The sequence below is a fragment of the Malaclemys terrapin genome, chromosome 3, assembly GCF_027887155.1.
Source record: "Malaclemys terrapin pileata isolate rMalTer1 chromosome 3, rMalTer1.hap1, whole genome shotgun sequence".
Classification (NCBI taxonomy): Eukaryota; Metazoa; Chordata; order Testudines; family Emydidae; genus Malaclemys; species Malaclemys terrapin.
This window is the reverse complement of record NC_071507.1, coordinates 64,580,564-64,597,357: the sequence shown is the minus strand read 5'-3', so window position 1 is coordinate 64,597,357 and position 16,794 is coordinate 64,580,564. Positions and strand designations below refer to the sequence as shown.

Genomic DNA, 16,794 nt, shown 5'->3' with positions numbered 1-16,794 from the left:
AGTCAGGAAATCCACCATGGCAATTGGCATGGAAGTGTGCAGGGCTGTTAATCGCCTCCTAATACACAAGACTGTGACTCTGGGAAATGTGCAGGACCTAGTGGATAGTTTTGCAGTAATGGGGTTCCCAAACTGCAGTGTGGCAATAAATGGCATGCATATCCCTATTTTATCACCAGACCACCTTGCCACAGAGTACATAAATAGAAAGAGCTAATTTTCTATGGTAATGCAAGTGTTAATAGATTACGGGGGACACTTTACCAACATCAATGTGCACTGATCAGGGAAGGTGCATCATACGCACATCTTTAAGAACACAAGACTGTTCAGAAAGCTGCAAGCAGAGACTTTCTTTCCCGACCAGCAGATTATAATTGGTAATGTTGAAATGTGGCTATTGCTGTACCTGTAGGAATATAATATTGTCAGTGCACCTATTAATTTTGTTTGAGACTGATTTCATTAGTTGTGTGACACTGTGCAGTAACAGGTAATTGGTTCCTTTCAGAACTGCTGAGCACTTGGCCACATATGTTGTGAACTAATGAAGATGAAGTATGTTCTAAATAATAGAATTTTATTCTGTAACAAAATCAGTGCAAAACCCCCCCAGTAATTTTAAAACATTAAAAACGTAAGTTTTGTTCTGTGAATGTATTAAAAGGAAAGAACATTCATGTCCATTTCAGCTATGTATACACCAACCCTGGCTTTTACAGGTTAGTGTATGTGAAGCTGTGATTGTCTTTAATGTCCCTCAGCATAGAGTGGTAGGGATACTGCTGTGACCTCCAATGCCACATGGAATGTTGAGGTGGGATATTGTGTTCTCAATGAGCTGTGAGGGAGGCGAGCCTGAGATTGATTGATTGAACTTACAGGTCCACCAGAGTCTGCAGCATCTGTGTTTGCTGCTTGAGAAGCCCCGTTATGTCCTCGTGCATCTCCCTCTCCTTTTCCTTCTGGGACTTCTGGGCTTTTTTCCTCTCCACTCTTTCCTTCTCCAGGCTGTCTGCAATATTCACACTCCAGGCCCTGTGTTCACAGTCCAATGTAGCACTGGCTCACAGGCTCTTATTGAACACGTCATCCCGAGTCCTCTTCTTTCACCTCCCTTATTTGGCATAGGCATTCTGAGGGTGTGGAGGGGGAGACCCTGAAGTCCACGATGGCAGGAGCTGCAGATAAAATACACAGAGGTACCATTGTAAGTGTATTTACTGCAGAAAGAGAAATGTAATATGCTAAACTCTCTCTGCTGCTCCGTTCAAGTTTTCAGCATTACCCTCTCACTCCTGCTTGGGATTCCTTGTGCAGTGCAGTCACAGCAACAGCCACCAGGAGTATGGCCTGCAGGTAGTTAAGAAAATGAGGAGGGAATTGCTCAGTTATATAGGAAAATGCCACTGAATATTGGCACCGTTTTCCGCAGGCGGGGGTGATTTTTGCTGATATCTCACTCCTGAGAGTAACGGGGTGCAAGCATAGTTACTGCTGGCGTCCCAAAGTCACCCCAGCCCATATGCTGCTAGTCTGTGTACTGCAATGGTGCCTGCCGAAGTTATCGCTGAGCAGCATGGGAAAGTGTCCTACTGCGGAGGACAAAATAAGGCAGCCCTCTCTAGAAACCTTTTGCAGAGGATTGCAGGGTACTTCCCTGAAAGTGTCATCAAGATCTCTCAGAAGGATTCAAGGGCTATCCCTGTGTACATAAACAAATTTCTCTGCATGGACCCTCACACTGAACTCTGTAGGGGAATGAAAAGCAGATAGCAACTCTGCCTCTCTTGGTTGTACCACTTCCTCTTCTAGCACGAGTAAATTAATGAAAAGTCAAAAGATGTTTCCTGCTATTTTGAGAGTACCACTCCTGTCATTGAAAATTTATCTACACGCTTACCCTGCATTGGGCTTGGCTGTGTTGGACTAGCTGAACTGAAGTGGAGTCAAAAACAGGTCCTGGCTTGCTGCGCAACTGAGTCCCTCGGTCACCTGTTCCCCCATACTCCTCCTCCTCGTTCCTCTTCCACCTCCTCCTTCTTGCTGTTCACAGCAGGGGCCTGTGACTTGGGCTTCTTGGAGGTATCCATGGTGTGTGTGTGGGGTGAGTGTCTCCACTGAATATGGCATGCAGCTCATTGTAAAAGCAACAAGCCTGCGGCTCAGCACCAAATTAACTGCTAGCCTGCCTGGCATTCTTGTATGCCTGCCGTAGCTCCTTGGCTTTCACAGAGGACTGCTGCTGGTCCCTGTTGTACCCCTTCTACTGCATCCTCCAAGGAATCTGTTCATAGATGTTGACATTTCTAAGGCTGATTCAGAGCTGTACCTGCACAGCCGCTTCTCCCTGTAGGCCCAGGAGATGCAAAAATCTGTCTCCCCCAGGCAGGAGTGCATTAGGAGCATGTAGCTGGCATGGTCAGCTGGCCAGCTGCATTCAACGATGGAGAGCTGCTAAATGCACTTGTCAAGTGGGGCAAGCTGGAATAGGCATTTCAAAAACTTGTGTGATTTTAAAGGTCAGGAGTGACGACTGTGGTCTACATGACCCCTTGGCAGTGGAGTACAGAATGGTGACCAGAGTGGTCAGCATTGGACATTATGAGACCGCTTCTGGAGAATAGTTAGGGTCGACGTAAGTAACATGGTGTCTGCACTCATGCTGCTTTGACCTAAGTACATTGGCCATGGCTCTGTGTCACTGAAGGAGGTGGTGTTCCTGTGTTGGCATAATGGGGCTCTTACATCAATGGGAAATACATTTAAGTGTAGACACAGGCACAACTAGGCCAACATAACTTCGTGGTGAAGACCAGACTATAAGAATGGCCATACTGGATCACACCCAAGGTCTATGTAGTTTAGTTTTCTGTCTGTCTGGCAGGTACCAAATGCTACAGAGGAAGGTGCAAGACTCCTATAGTATGCAGATGTAGATTAATCTGCTCCCCTGATCTCTAATAGTTAGCGATTAAGCAATGAAGCACGAGACTTAATATTGCTTCTAAATTACTTGTTATTAATTGACAACTCTGAATGTTCTTGATATCCATATAGTATCCAAGATGGTAGAGTTATGGGGGGGAAATAATGAGAGTATGGATATTGAGTTTCTTCATCTTTGTTTTTCTTTCAGTAAGAAATAGCAAATTTTAAGGCTGCAAGGGTGTTTTAATTGGTATGAGACTAAATCTGTTCTAATATGTTTTTTGATGAAAAATATCATCAGTTAATTGCTTTGATTATCTGTCTTGCAGACAAAGGTTGATATTTCTGCTTGGCGTGGGCAGTTTGCAGCTCTTTGTTCAGAGCAATTGGACCGGACCTCCTGTTCACTTACAGCCTCAGGACTTTTTGCCATCTTCATTGTTACACCAGTTCTGTGAGGTACGCTTACATTTAAAAAAACTGTATTTTGGTTAATTACTGTCACTTCTATTCACTGATAGCACATGTCTCCTGTAACAAGCATACACAGGTGTCCTAAACAAATGCAGGCAATGTGAATTAATAGAAATTTACTATCTGTAAATTCTGTTGCTGCAGCTAGGGTGACTGTGAGAGTGTCATGGGGTTTTCTCATTTCATAGACTCATAGACTCATAGACTTTAAGGTCAGAAGGGACCATTATGATCATCTGGTCTGACCCCCTGCATGCTGCAGGCCATAAAACCGTCCCTACCCCTTCCCTGGACTCTGCTGTTGAAGTCCCCAATCCTGTTTTAGGTGACTTCAATCGGCAGAGACCCTCCTGCTAGAGATCCCTGCCCCATGCTGCGGAGGAAGGCGAAAAACCTCCAGAGGCTCAGCCAATCTGCCCTGGAGGAAAATTCCTTCCCGACCCCAAATATGGCGATCAGTAAGACCCCGAGCATATAGGCAAGAGTCTCCAGCCTGACCCCTGTCAGCCATTATACAATTTACCTACCATTGCTTGGTTTTCCTTGACTACTATGTTTTACCATTAAACCATTCCCTCCATAAACTTATCTAACTTAATCTTAAAACCAGACAGGTCCGTCGCCCCCACCATTTCCCTGCATGAGCCTCTTCCAAGTACAGTCTTAAGAGAGTATTTCAGAGTGGACACTTCAGTGTCTGGCAAACATAAGATACAGAAATGTTGCACTCAAAGAACCTATGGCAACTTACGTCTTGCAAACTCCTGAGAAGCAGACTTAAGTGGTTCTGAGATTGTGGCTTTCTGCAAAGATCTGATATATATACAAAGCATTCCTATTTTCTGTATTAAAACATTCTTAACCTTGTTAACTCCCAGGTAATCCCAGCAATTCTACACAAGCACATATTTTAATGGGCTTCCATGGCCACGCATTAGACTAAGGCACTGGATTCAAAAGTGCAGTCATAAACTTTGGGAAGGGGGTAATGTCACATTTGTAAAGCCTTTTGAGCACCTTCAAAGCTGCCATCTGGTGTTCTCACATGGAATAGCATGAGATTTCTCCTCCCCAATTCATAATATTCTATTCCAAACATCTCAACCTGGTCAGACTGCAGAACGAAATGTTACCTTTAAAAAAAAAAAAAAAAAAAAAAAATCAGTTTCAACAGAACAGCCAGAGGCAGTGTCTAGGGCAGGAGTGACCAAACTTACTGACCCTCCGAGGCACATAGTATAATCTTCAGAAGTTCTCAGGACTTCAGCCTGCCTGGACTCGGAGCTTCAGCCCCACTCCTGCTGAAACCCCAAGCCCCGACAGGCATCTTCTGTGGGGCTGAAGCCCCAAGATTCCCCTGCTCTAGTCTGGTAGGTGGAAGATGGGGGCTCTGTGAGCCATATTTTAAGTGCAAAAGAGCCACATGCAGCTCACAAGCTGCGTTTCGCCACCCCTGGTCTACGGCATCTCTCTAATTTATTTGGGATATGGCAGAGGCTTTAATTGCAATATAGTATATTCATAAGTACTGTGAGAGTATTTAGCCTACAATGTTTTGATCCAGTTAAAATGATTAACAAAGAAGCTGTTTCTCAAGGACTGTCAACAAGATTGTGCAACAGAAGGGAAACTGAAGGCTTGATGTTCCCAAAACATGCTGAGCATCTATAGCTGAGGTGGATTTCAGTGGGAGTTTTGGATGCTCAGCACCTTTTCAGGATCAAACCCTTAATAAATAGGATTAACATTAAGCATTTTCATATTACTGAGACAAACGATACTCCTACAAGATAGCAAAGGGATTTTTAAAGTTAGAACTGGTGGATAATTCTATTTACTTTGGAATCTTTTTCTTCATATACAACAAAGTAATAACTTTTTGAAGTATTATGTTTTAGAGGTATGTAGTTAGACTGAAGTGTAATTGCCACTTTCTCACCAAGACTTCTCTATATCTCTCTTCCTGTACTAATAGAAGTTAGAGTGTCTACAAAGATCTACTTATAGGAATACAATAGCTGATGCCTTTAGTTAAATCGTGGACAAATAAAAATATACATCATCATAGTTTTTTGCTGCTCTTGCAGCAGCTGACGTAACCATTGCTTAAAACAGATCAGGGAGCTGCTTTGTTTGCACCACTTCGTGATATCAATTCTTGCATGGAGAAAACAGAACTTTGGACAAGAATAGTTGAATCATAGCTAGTGTAATTGTAGACACTTTTCTTAGCGTGTGATGAACGCTTACCCTAGTGAGTCATTGTGTGTGTCTGTCCCTAGTGAATAGGAATGGGCCAGTGCTGGCTGCTCATCTTCTTAGCTCTTGCTCCTGGCAGGATCACAGCAAAGAGGAGCAGTGCAGCCAGCACTAATGAGTGCTTCAGTATCTGTGGTTCAGCATAGTTTCTTTAATATTAACTCTGTCCTAGAATAATGGAATCAAAGCAACAGAGAGATGCTAACTTCTTCACCCTCTCAGTGGCCTTCAGGGGAGGGACTAGAGGATTCACATCTTAGTGCTCCCCATGGGCTTGACTGGCGGTGGGGCAAAAAGTGTTTGCTTTTGCTTAGATTTGCTCTTTCCCCACCTTCAACAACATGTCTAGAGTGGGATGAGAATGAATGACGGTGGGGGTGGAGTTGTGGGCAGACTAAAGAGGGAGAAGCTGACTACTGACAGCTTCCTAACTAGTCAAAAACAATGTTAAAAATTGCCTCTTCTCCCCTTCCCCAAAAAATGATCCAGGGACCTTATGCTGTCAGGCAACTCAGCACACAATCGACCCAAAAGCCAGGAAGGGAATCCATGCTGGACTTCTAACTTAGCCTGTATTGAGCTGGAGAGCTCCCACCAACCACTGCCAGCATGAGCTGTCTTCGACAGTAGGTGCTCTAACTTTCCCCCCCAAGGCATAATTCCTTTCAGTAACTGAGAGGGTTAGCAGAGTTTTTACCTTAGTAGCACAATATTATATCTGCTTGTGCCTTTGTCGCAAGTGTGCATTAGGCATTAGTTGCTATTTTGTAAGTTACGTTTAGCAACTTGTTGAGACATTAAGGAACTAAAACTGGACATCATGGTTAGTGTGTGCACTCAGGCAGCCACAACCATACATGAATAACATTAAGAGTAAGACACGTGGCCTGAAAGTACTGATAAATGTACTTAAGCCAGTGTTTTTCAAATTGTGGGTCGCGACCCAGTACTGGGTCACAGCATGTAAGACACTGGGTTGCCTCGCTCTGGTTAGCACTGCTGACCGGGATGTTAAAAGTCCCGTCAGCGGTGCTGCCCAGCTAAGGCAGGCTAGTGCCTACCTTTTCCGACACTGCGCTGTGCCCCGGAAGTGGCCAGCAGCGGGTCCGGCTTCTAGGCCGGGAGGCCACGGGGCTCCGCCTGCAGCCCCCACCCCGAGCCCCAGCTCTGCACTCCCATTGGCTGGGAATCTGCCAACGAGAACGGGGAGCGGGTGGTGCCTGCGGGTGAGAGTTGCACGAAGCCACTTGCGCGCCTCCGCCTAGGAGCTGGATCTGTTACTGGCTGCTTCTGGGGAGCAGCGCGGTCTGCGGTGCCAGGACAGGCAGGAAGCCTGCCTCTGCACCCCGGCTGCGCCGCTGACTGGGAGTTACCGAAGGTAAATCTGCACCCCAATCCCCAGCCCTGACTCCACCCCAAACCCCCATCCCTGGTCCCACCCCACAGCCTGCACCCTCAGCCCAGAGCCCTGATCCCCTCCCGCACCCCAACCCCCTGCCCCAGCCCTGAGCCCAAACCCAGAGCCTCCCCTGCACTCCAAACCTGTCATCCCTGGCCCCAGCCCAGAGCCCTGATCCCTTCCAGCCCCCCAACTCCCGGCCCCAGCCCTGAGCCCAAACCCGGAGCCCGTCTCACACCCCAAACTACTCATTCCCAGCTCTATTGGGTTGCGGGCATCAACAATTTTCTTCAACTAGGTTCCCAGAAAAAAAGTTGGAAAATCACTGTACTAAGCTACTTATTTGAGAAAATAATGAAACACAACAAATAGCAAGATTTGACTGAATTTAAAACATGATATACCTGCATTGAGAGCCTCCTGGAATAAAACTGAATTAAGCTTATCTTTTGAAGGAATGATCTCTGCTTCTGAAAAATCCTCTCTGTTACCGGTGGTTTTAATTAGACTTAATTGAAACTCTGATATTAGTGGGTTGAGTGAGTTATCAAATTGGACTCTTCACCACCACAAGGTCCATTTCTATTTAAGTATTCTCTGCTAATTTTACATCCATACCTGACTTGCTTGCTTCCCGGCTCTTTGAGCTCTGGTCAAGTGAAAAATTCTCTAAGTTATATTATGAAAAAAATTAAAGCAATATAAATGACTGATTAAAAACTACAGTATCAAGGAGATGATTTAATGAGCATGATGAAAATAGAATATTAGAAAAATATACATACAAGATTTTGTGTAATTTAAAAAAAATCATTCTTTACTTCATGTTCTGCTGGGAAGCTAATTACATTTGAGTGGTGGTTAGCCTGTCATAGTGTACTCTGCAGGAATATATTTCTAAGTATATTTAAATTCAGGTATGGCATTTTTATATTAAAAGCAGACTTATTATTTTGAAGTATGTTAAAGGTGACCTGACCTCTTCCCTCCTCCCCCTCCCCCCCCCCCAAATGTAGTGTGTTTGGGTTTTTTCAGTTTGCTGGTCTCCAATATATAAAGAGAGCCTGAAATTTCCTGATTGTATTTAACATTAGAAGTTCAGATCTTGTTTGGGGTTCAAGAGTCCACAGTGAAATTAGGAGGATTATGACACTGGAAGCTGAGGACATGAAACCTCATTGAGAGAGGAAAGGATGTTCAAAGTATTTAAAACTAATTTATTTTGACATTTCTGCCATTTGTAAGATAGACTTTTTTAGGCTGCCTTTATACATCAAAAAGAAGCAAAGAAGGCACAAACTCCTCTTTTTTTTTAACCTTTGTAGCTTCAGTAAACTTGATTTGATACCCTTAAAATTTATATTAAGCTATGTCTACACTACGAAGTTAAGTCGCATTTATAGAAATAGGTTTTATAGAAATAGGTTTTATACAGTCGATTGTGTGTGTCCCCACTAAAAATGCTCTAAGTGAATTAAGTCGGCGGACCGCGTCCACTGTACCAAGGCTAGCGTCGACTTCCGGAGCATTGCACTGTGAGTAGCTATCCCATAGTTCCCGCAGTCTCCGCCGCCCATTGGAATTCTGGGTTGAGATCCCAATGCCTGATGATGCAAAAACAGTGTCGCGGGGGGTTCTGGGTACATATCAGGCCCATCCCTCTCCGTCAGAGCAAAGGCAGACAATCGATTTGCGCCTCTTTACCTGGGTTACCTGCGCAGACAACATACCACGGCAAGCATGGAGCGCGCTCAGCTCACCGTCACCATATGTCATCTGGGTGCTGGCAGATGTGGTACTGCATTGCTACACAGCAGCAGCTAATTGCCTTTTGGCAGTAGACGGTGCAGTATGACTGGTAGCCGTCATCGGCTATCTGGGTGCTGGCAGACGTGGGGCTGCATTGCTATACAGCAGCAGCTCCTTGCCTTTTGGCAGTAGATGGCGTATTACGACTGGTATCCATCGTTGTCGTATTCCTCAGTGAGTTCGGTCAGAGGCACCTGGGCAAACATGTTTTGTCTCCTGGAGACTCAGTCCTGCCGGCAGTCCTATTGAACCGTCTGGATGATGATGGCTAGTAGTTGTAATACAGCATCTTCTGCCAAGCACCCAGAAGATGCCGATGGCTATCAGTCATGCTGCACCGTCTGCTGCCAGCCTAAGATATAAAAGATAGATGGACCAGATTTGTTCTGTATTCTTTTGCTTCCCCCTCCTTCCGTGAAATCAACGACCTGCTAAACCCAGGGTTTTGAGTTCAATCTTTGGGGGGGCCATTCTGTGTGACAGTTGTTTGTGTTTCTCCCTGATGCACAGCCACCTTTGTTGATTTTAATTCCCTGTAAGCCATGTCGTCATTCGCCCCTCCCTCCCTCAGTCAGACAATAGTTTCGTGCCTTTTTTCAGCCCAGAAGCCATAGCACTGGGATCATGGAGCCCGCTCAGATCATCGCGGCAATTATGAGCACTATGAACACCACGTGCATTGTCCTGGAGTATATGCAGAGCCAGAACATGCCAAAGCAAAACCAGGCGAGGAGGCAATTGCAGCGATTGCTGCGCGGCGGCGAGAGTGATGAGGAAATTGACATGGACATAGACCTCTCACAAAGTACAGGCCCCAGCAATGTGCAAATCATGGTGTTACTGGGGGAGGTTCATGGTGTGGAACACCAATTCTGGGCCCGGGAAACAAGCACACACTGGTGGGACCGCATTGTGTTGCAGGTGTGGGACGATTCCCAGTGGCTGTGAAACTTTCGCATGCGTAAGGGCACTTTCATGGAACTTTGTGACTTGCTTTCCCCTGCCCTGAAGCGCCAGAATACCAGGATGAGAGCAGCCCTCACAGTTGAGAAGCGAGTGGCGATAGCCCTGTGGAAGCTTGCAACGCCAGACAGCTGCTGGTCAGTCGGGAATCAATTTGGAGTGGGCAAGTCTACTGTGGTGGCTGCTGTGATCCAAGTAGCCAACGCAATCAAAGACCTGCTGATATCAAGGGTAGTGACTCTGGGAAACGTGCAGGTCATAGTGGATGGCTTTGCTGCAATGGGATTCCCAAACTGTGGTGGGGCGATAGATGAACCCATATCCCTATCTTGTCACCGGAGCACCAAGCCACCGAGTACATAAACCACAAGGGGTACTTTTCAATGCTGCTGCAAGCCCGGGTGGATCACAAGGGACGTTTCACTAACATCAACGTGGGATGGCCGGGAAAGGTACATGATGCTCATGTCTTCAGGAACTCTGGTCTGTTTCAAAAGCTGGAGGAAGGGACTTTCTTCCTGGACCAGAAAATAACCGTTGGGGATGTTGAAATGCCTATCATTATCCTTGGGGACCCAGCCTACCTCTTAATTCAATGGCTCATGAAGCCGTACACAGGCAGCCTGGACAGTAGTCTGGACCTGTTCAACTATAGGCTGAGCAAGTGCCAAATGGTGGTAGAATGTGCATTTGGACGTTTAAAAGCGTGCTGGCACAGTTTACTGACTTGGATAGATCTCAGCAAAGCCAATATTCCAATTGTTATTGCTGCTTGCTGTGCGCTCCACAGTATCTGTGGGAGTAAGGGGGAGACATTTATGGCGGGGTGGGAGGTTGAGGCAAATCGCCTGGCCGCTGATTATGCGCAGCCAGACACCAAGGCGGTTAGAAGAGCACAGCAGGGCGCGATGCGCATCAGAGAAGCTTTGAAAACCAGTTTGTGACTGGCCAGGCTACGGTGTGAAACGTCTGTTTGTTTCTCTTTGATGAGCCCTCCCCCTCCCCCGATTCACTCTACTTCCCTGTAAACTAACCACCCTCCCCTCCCCTCTTTGAGCACTGCTTGCAGAGGCAATAAAGTCATTGTTACTTCACATTCATGCATTCTTTATTAATTCATCACACAACTAGGGGGATAACTGCCAAGGTAGCCTGGGAGGGGTGGGGGAGGAGGGAAGGAAAAGGACACACTGCAGTTTAAAACTTTAACGCTTATTAAAGGCCAGTCTTCTGATGCTTGGGCAATCATCTGGGATGGAGTGGCTGGGTGGCTGGAGGCCCCCCCACCGCGTTCTTGGGCGTCTGGGTGAGGAGGCTATGGAACTTGGGGAGGAGGGCTGTTGGTTACACAGGGGCTGTAGCGGCGGTCTCTGCTCCTGTTGCCTTTCCTGCAGCTCAACCATACGCTGGAGCATATCAGTTTGATGCTCCAGCAGCCGGAGCATCGACTCTTGCCTTCTGTCTACAAGCTGACGCCACCTATTATTTTCAGCCCGCCACTTGCTCTCTTCAGCCCGCGATTCAGCCCGCCACCTCTCCTCTCATTCATATTGTGCTTTTTTGCACTCTGACATTGACTGCCTCCATGCATTCTGCTGTGCTCTGTCAGCGTGGGAAGACATCTGGAGCTCCGAGAACATATCATCTCGAGTCCACCATTTTCTCCTTCTAATCTTCACTAACCTCTGTGAAGGAGAAATATTTGCAACTGGTGAAGGAGAAGGGAGAGGTGGTTAAAAAAGACACATTTTAGAGAACAATGGGTACACTCTTTCACGTTAAATGTTGCTGTTCACATTACACAGCACGTGCTTCTGTTACAAGGTCGCATTTTTCCTCTTATATTGAGGGCCTGCTGGTTTGGTGTGAGAGATCACTCATGCAGTGCCAGGCAACATAATTCGGCTTGCAGGCAGCCATGGTAAGCCACAGTCTTTTGGCTTTTTTAACCTTCATAATATGTGGGAATGGTTTCAAACTGCAGTGCCCTCATTTCCCATACTAAGCACCCATTGGGTTGGCCATTTAAAATGGGTTTGCAATGTAAAAGGAGGGGCTGCGGTTTCCGGGTTACCATGCAGCACAAACCCAACTACCTCTCCCCCCCCCCCCCCCCCCCCCCCCCCCCCACACACACACACACACAATTCTCTGGGATGCTCACTTCACCCCTCTCCCCCCCCACGTGGCCACCAGCGGGGAACATTTCTGTTCAGCCGAGCAGGAACGGGCACCTCTGAATATCCCTTTAATAAAATCACCCCATTTCAACCAGGTGACCGTGAATGATATCACTCTCCTGAGGATAACAAAGGGAGATAAGGAATGGATGTTGTCTGCATGCCAGCAAACACCGGGACCATACGCTGCCATGCTTTGTTATGCAATGATTCCAGACTACGTGCTACTGGCGTGGCGTGGTAAAGTGTCCTACCCTGGCGGACGGGATAAGGCAGTCCTCCCCAGAAACCTTTTACAAAGGCTTTGGGAGTACATGAAGGAGAGCTTTCTGGAGATGTCCCTGGAGGATTTGCGCTCCATCCCCATACACATTAACAGACTTTTCCAGTAGCTGTTCTGGCCGCGATTGCCAAGACAAATTAATCATTAAACACGCTTGCTTTTAAACCATGTGTAATATTTACAAAGGTACACTCACCAGAGGTCCCTTCTGTGCCTTCAGGGTCTGGGAGCACGCCTTGGATGAGTTCGGGGGTTACTGGTTCCAGGTCCAGGGTGATAAACATATCCTGGCTGTTTGAGGAAACCGGTTTCTCCGCTTCCTTGCTGTGAGCTATCTTCATTGTCTTCATCATCATCTTCCTCGTACCCCGAACCCACTTCCCTGTTGCGTGATTCTCCATTGATGGAGTCAAAGCACACGGTTGGGGTAGTGGTGGCTGCACCCCCTAGCATGGCATGCAGCTCCGTGTAGAAGTGGCATGTTTGCGGCTCTGCCCCGGACCTTCCGTTTGCCTCTCTGACTTGTAGGCTTGTCTTAGCTCCTTAATTTTCACTCAGCAGTGCTGTGCGTCCCTGTTATGGCTTCTGTCCTTCATGGCCTTTGAGACTTTTTCTAATATTTTGCCATTTCGTTTACTGCTACGGAGTTCAGCTAGCACTGATTCGTCTCCCCATAGGGCGAGCAGATCCCGTACCTCCCGTTCTGTCCATGCTGGAGCTCTTTTGCGATCCTGGGACTCCATCATGGTTACCTGTGCTGATGAACTCTGCGTGGTCACTAGGCTGGGCAAACAGGAAATGAAATTCAAAAGTTCGCGGGGCTTTTCCTGTCTACCTGGTCAGTGCATCTGAGTTGAGCGCTGTCCAGAGCGGTCACAATGAAGCACTGTGGGATAGCTCCCGGAGGCCAATAATGTCGAATTCCGTCAACACTACCCCAAATCCGAGCTGCAAAGGCCGATTTCAGCGCTAATCCCCTCGTCGGAGGTGGAGTAAAGAAACTGGTTTAAAGGGCCCTTTAAGTCAAAAAAAAGGGCTTCGTTGTGTGGACGTGTCCAGGCTTAATTCGATTTAACGCTGCTAAATTCGACCTAAACTCGTAGTGTAGACCAGACCTAAGAGTTAATATATATGGGCAGTATTGTGTAAGCTGGATTTTAACAACTGATTTAGCATCCAGCAGCAACTAATATTGATTTGCCTTTGTCCACTTCTTAGAGTACCGTATATACTCAATCATAAGCCAGTTCGTTTATAAGCCGACCCCTCCAAGATGGATAAGTAAAAATGGAAAATTTTTAACCTGTTCATAAGCTGACCCTATAATTCAGGGGTCAGCAAACTTTTGGCTCCCGGGCCATCCAGATCAGCCGCTGGTGGCTGAGATGGTTTGTTTACCTCGAGCGTCCGCAGGCACGGAGGTAAACCTAAGTAAACAAAGTGTCTCGGTGTGCGAGCTGCTTACCCTGACGGGCCAGGACAGCAACTGGTGGGGAAATTTTTTTGGGGGGGGGAGAAGCTGGGAGTCAGGGAGTAACCCCTGTGACCACCCCCCACATGACCCCACCCCTAGCCTGGGACCCCCACACTCTCCCCATCCCATCCCTTCCCACCTTATCTGGGGAGGATGACTCTGGCCTGGCTGGAGTTGCTCTGGCAGGCTGGGCAGCGCGGCCGCAGCCTGCTCCGGTGGGCCAGACTGGGCAGTGCAGCTGCAGCATGTTCCAGGGGGCTGGCCTGGGTGGGCTGGCCTGGGTGGCACGGCCCCAGCATGCTCTGGCGGGCTGAACCAGGCGGCCACAGCCTGCTCTGGGGGGCGGGGCCGAGCAGCACGGCTGCAGCCTGCTAGCCCTGGAGCTGCAGCTGCTTTGGAGGCTGGGGGGGGAGAGCAGCGTAGCCAGAAGCGGAGGGACTCTGGCCACGCCTCTTCCCTTCTGGCTCTGCAGCCTCTCCTTGCTCCTTCTGTTGGGGGGAGGGGCTGTGTCCCACCTCTCCCTCTCTATACCCATTCATAAGCTGACCCCCTTCTCTGGTGCTTCCCTTTTTACTAAAAAAAATTCGGCTTATGAATGAGTATATATGGTACTTTTTTAACTTCCTTGGAAGGATTGTAAAGTCCAGCATTTGTATCCTAGATCAACTAATACAGAGGTCTCCAAACTGGGGGGGCACGCTCGCTAAGAGGGCATGGCTCGGTTCTGGGCCAGCCCCCGTGAGAGATGGGGAGGGAGCGCTAGCCAGCCCCTCCCCCAGCCTCGGCCTCCTTACCTCTGTCCATTCCCCCACTCCCGGAGCCTAGACAGTTTAAATACAAAACATAAACTTCCAATTTTTATTCTTTCCTCAATATTCTTAAACTTTCTAATCTATCCACATATTAGTACTGAATTGTCCTGATATAAATTACATCAAGAAATATGAGGGAAAACAGAAGAAATACTCTATCAATTAACAAAATAAAAGCCCAGTTGAGACGTTTTGTTTCTCTCTGAGTCCATTGTTTCTTCACCCTGAATGTGCAAACTCAGAGAGAGATCAATAAAGAATGCTGCTGATTTTCTCTTTCTGTGATAAGAAACCTTAGCCTAGCCCATGCTTCCATCGCCTGTCACTATAACTGCTGCAATACTTTCTCCCACACCACTTCAAGTCCCAACTTTCCATACTTAAATGTGCTGCTGCCTGTTTCAAGAATAAAGAAACACAATCATGTCATGTTATCTTCAATACCATAACAGACCTTCCTTTTCCCCACCTCTGCATCTCATTCATTTCAGGAGCATGTTCAAAACTACCTTTCTTGTTTTCAGAGCTCTTTATGAGCTTGGTCTTAACTTTATGCTGTTTGGTTTATGCCTACTCCTAGGCAGCATCAGCATCTGAAGGCATTTCTAATTATAATTGTGCTATGAGTGCATTGATAACTGGGTCTGACCATAATTATTTCTGTCCCTGGATAAATCAGGTGAAAAAACAAATTGTGAATACTGTTTTTTAGATTAGCTACAGGTAGGGTCCTTATAGACGCCTTGCATGAGCAATGTGTTCATGAGGGTGTATACATTTATTCTTCCCCTCTGAATTAATCCTATCCCCACTTAGATTATAGGTAAATTAAACAATAATCCTGTGGGATCTTTAACAGAATTGAATTATGCTTTGATGCTTATGAGTATAGATATTGAGATGGTTTAATAACTTCCAAATGGAGGAATAGCTGACAGTTTAGTAGTAGGTATGTGTTCCATTTCCCTGAAGTGATCTCAGCACAACAGCCATTAAGGAACTTGAATGCTTAAATAGTCTACCTGATATTGCCTCAGGTATTGTATGCGAAATTGTGAAAGCTGACAAATAATGACTCTGAATACAAAAAGGAAAAAAAGTACATCTCAATTTTTGGACTGAACTTGCTGGGATCAAAAAAGTTTGGTGGGTGGGGGGGGGGGGAAGAGGTGGCCTCTGTGGTAAAAAGTTTACAATCTGTGGCCCTGATCCTGCAAAGACTTAACCTGTTGTGTAGAAAAGTCCTATATCTGTGTAACTTATGTCACTCGCTGGTGTAAATAAGCCACTGCCCTGATGACGTAAGTTACACCAACTGAAGCGCCAGTGTGGACATTGCTATGTCAGTGGGAGAGCTTCTCCCTCCAATCTAGCTACCGCCTCTCACAGAGTTAGTTTTATTATGCTGACAGGAGAGCTCTTGCCTGTCGGCATGGAGCGTCTTCAACAGATGCGCTGCAGCGGCACAGCTACATTGGTGCAGCTGCACCACTGTAGTGTTTCTAGTGTAGACTAGCCCTTAGTCCAGATAAACAGTTAACAGTTAGTTTAGTTAAAATTAGCTGATAGGTGAAAGGCTAGCAGGAATTATTTATTTTAAACACCCTGGGGCTTCGACGAACACTTAGTTTGCAGCAAGCTGGGATGTAAAACTAGCCTGGTGCTAGCCTGCTTTGAAATGGGAGTATATTAAAGAGCACTTTTAGAGAACTTTTAGTGTGAGCAATAAGGTCTATACGGCCACCTGGATTTACACCTCCACTTGCCACAAACCAAGTGTTCTTGTAGACAAGCCATAGGGTGTTTAAAACAAATAACAATTCCTGCTGGCCTTTCACCAGTCAGTTCATTTTTAGATCACTTTTAAATTAATGAGAAACTCTTTTAGTTAATGGGACTTTCGTAAAAGCTTTGGGAATCCCTATCCTCACACATTCAAATTGGCACTTCATTTCTTGAATCCTTTTCTACACCGTCAGACTGTTCCCTTTGCTGGAAAGTATCAGTATGATTTCACTAAGAGACCAATGAATCCATTCATAATTCTTGTGAAAAAAATGCTAGTGTACTTCACAACACGATGGCCCCAAATTCCGCATTAGGGACCCCCTTCCATGGCATTATTAATTCAGGCTATTGTTATATAATAAACTTCATTGTCTTCCCACCCCACATGCAGGTTTATTTCCATCGGGTTTGAGTTAGTCTAA

The 16,794-nt window shown here is 46.5% G+C and overlaps 1 protein-coding gene across 3 annotated transcripts in view; it reads left to right on the top strand.

Moving 5' to 3' along the window:
• The window catches only part of TTC27 (tetratricopeptide repeat domain 27), a 170,791-nt gene that overhangs the window by 7,804 nt on the left and 146,193 nt on the right, over positions 1–16,794 (top strand). For all 3 annotated transcript variants that reach the window (XM_054023921.1, XM_054023918.1, XM_054023919.1), the window contains exon 3: positions 3,261–3,390. In XM_054023921.1, the coding sequence (XP_053879896.1) occupies positions 3,261–3,390 (130 nt within the window). The remainder of the gene's footprint in view (positions 1–3,260; positions 3,391–16,794) is intronic.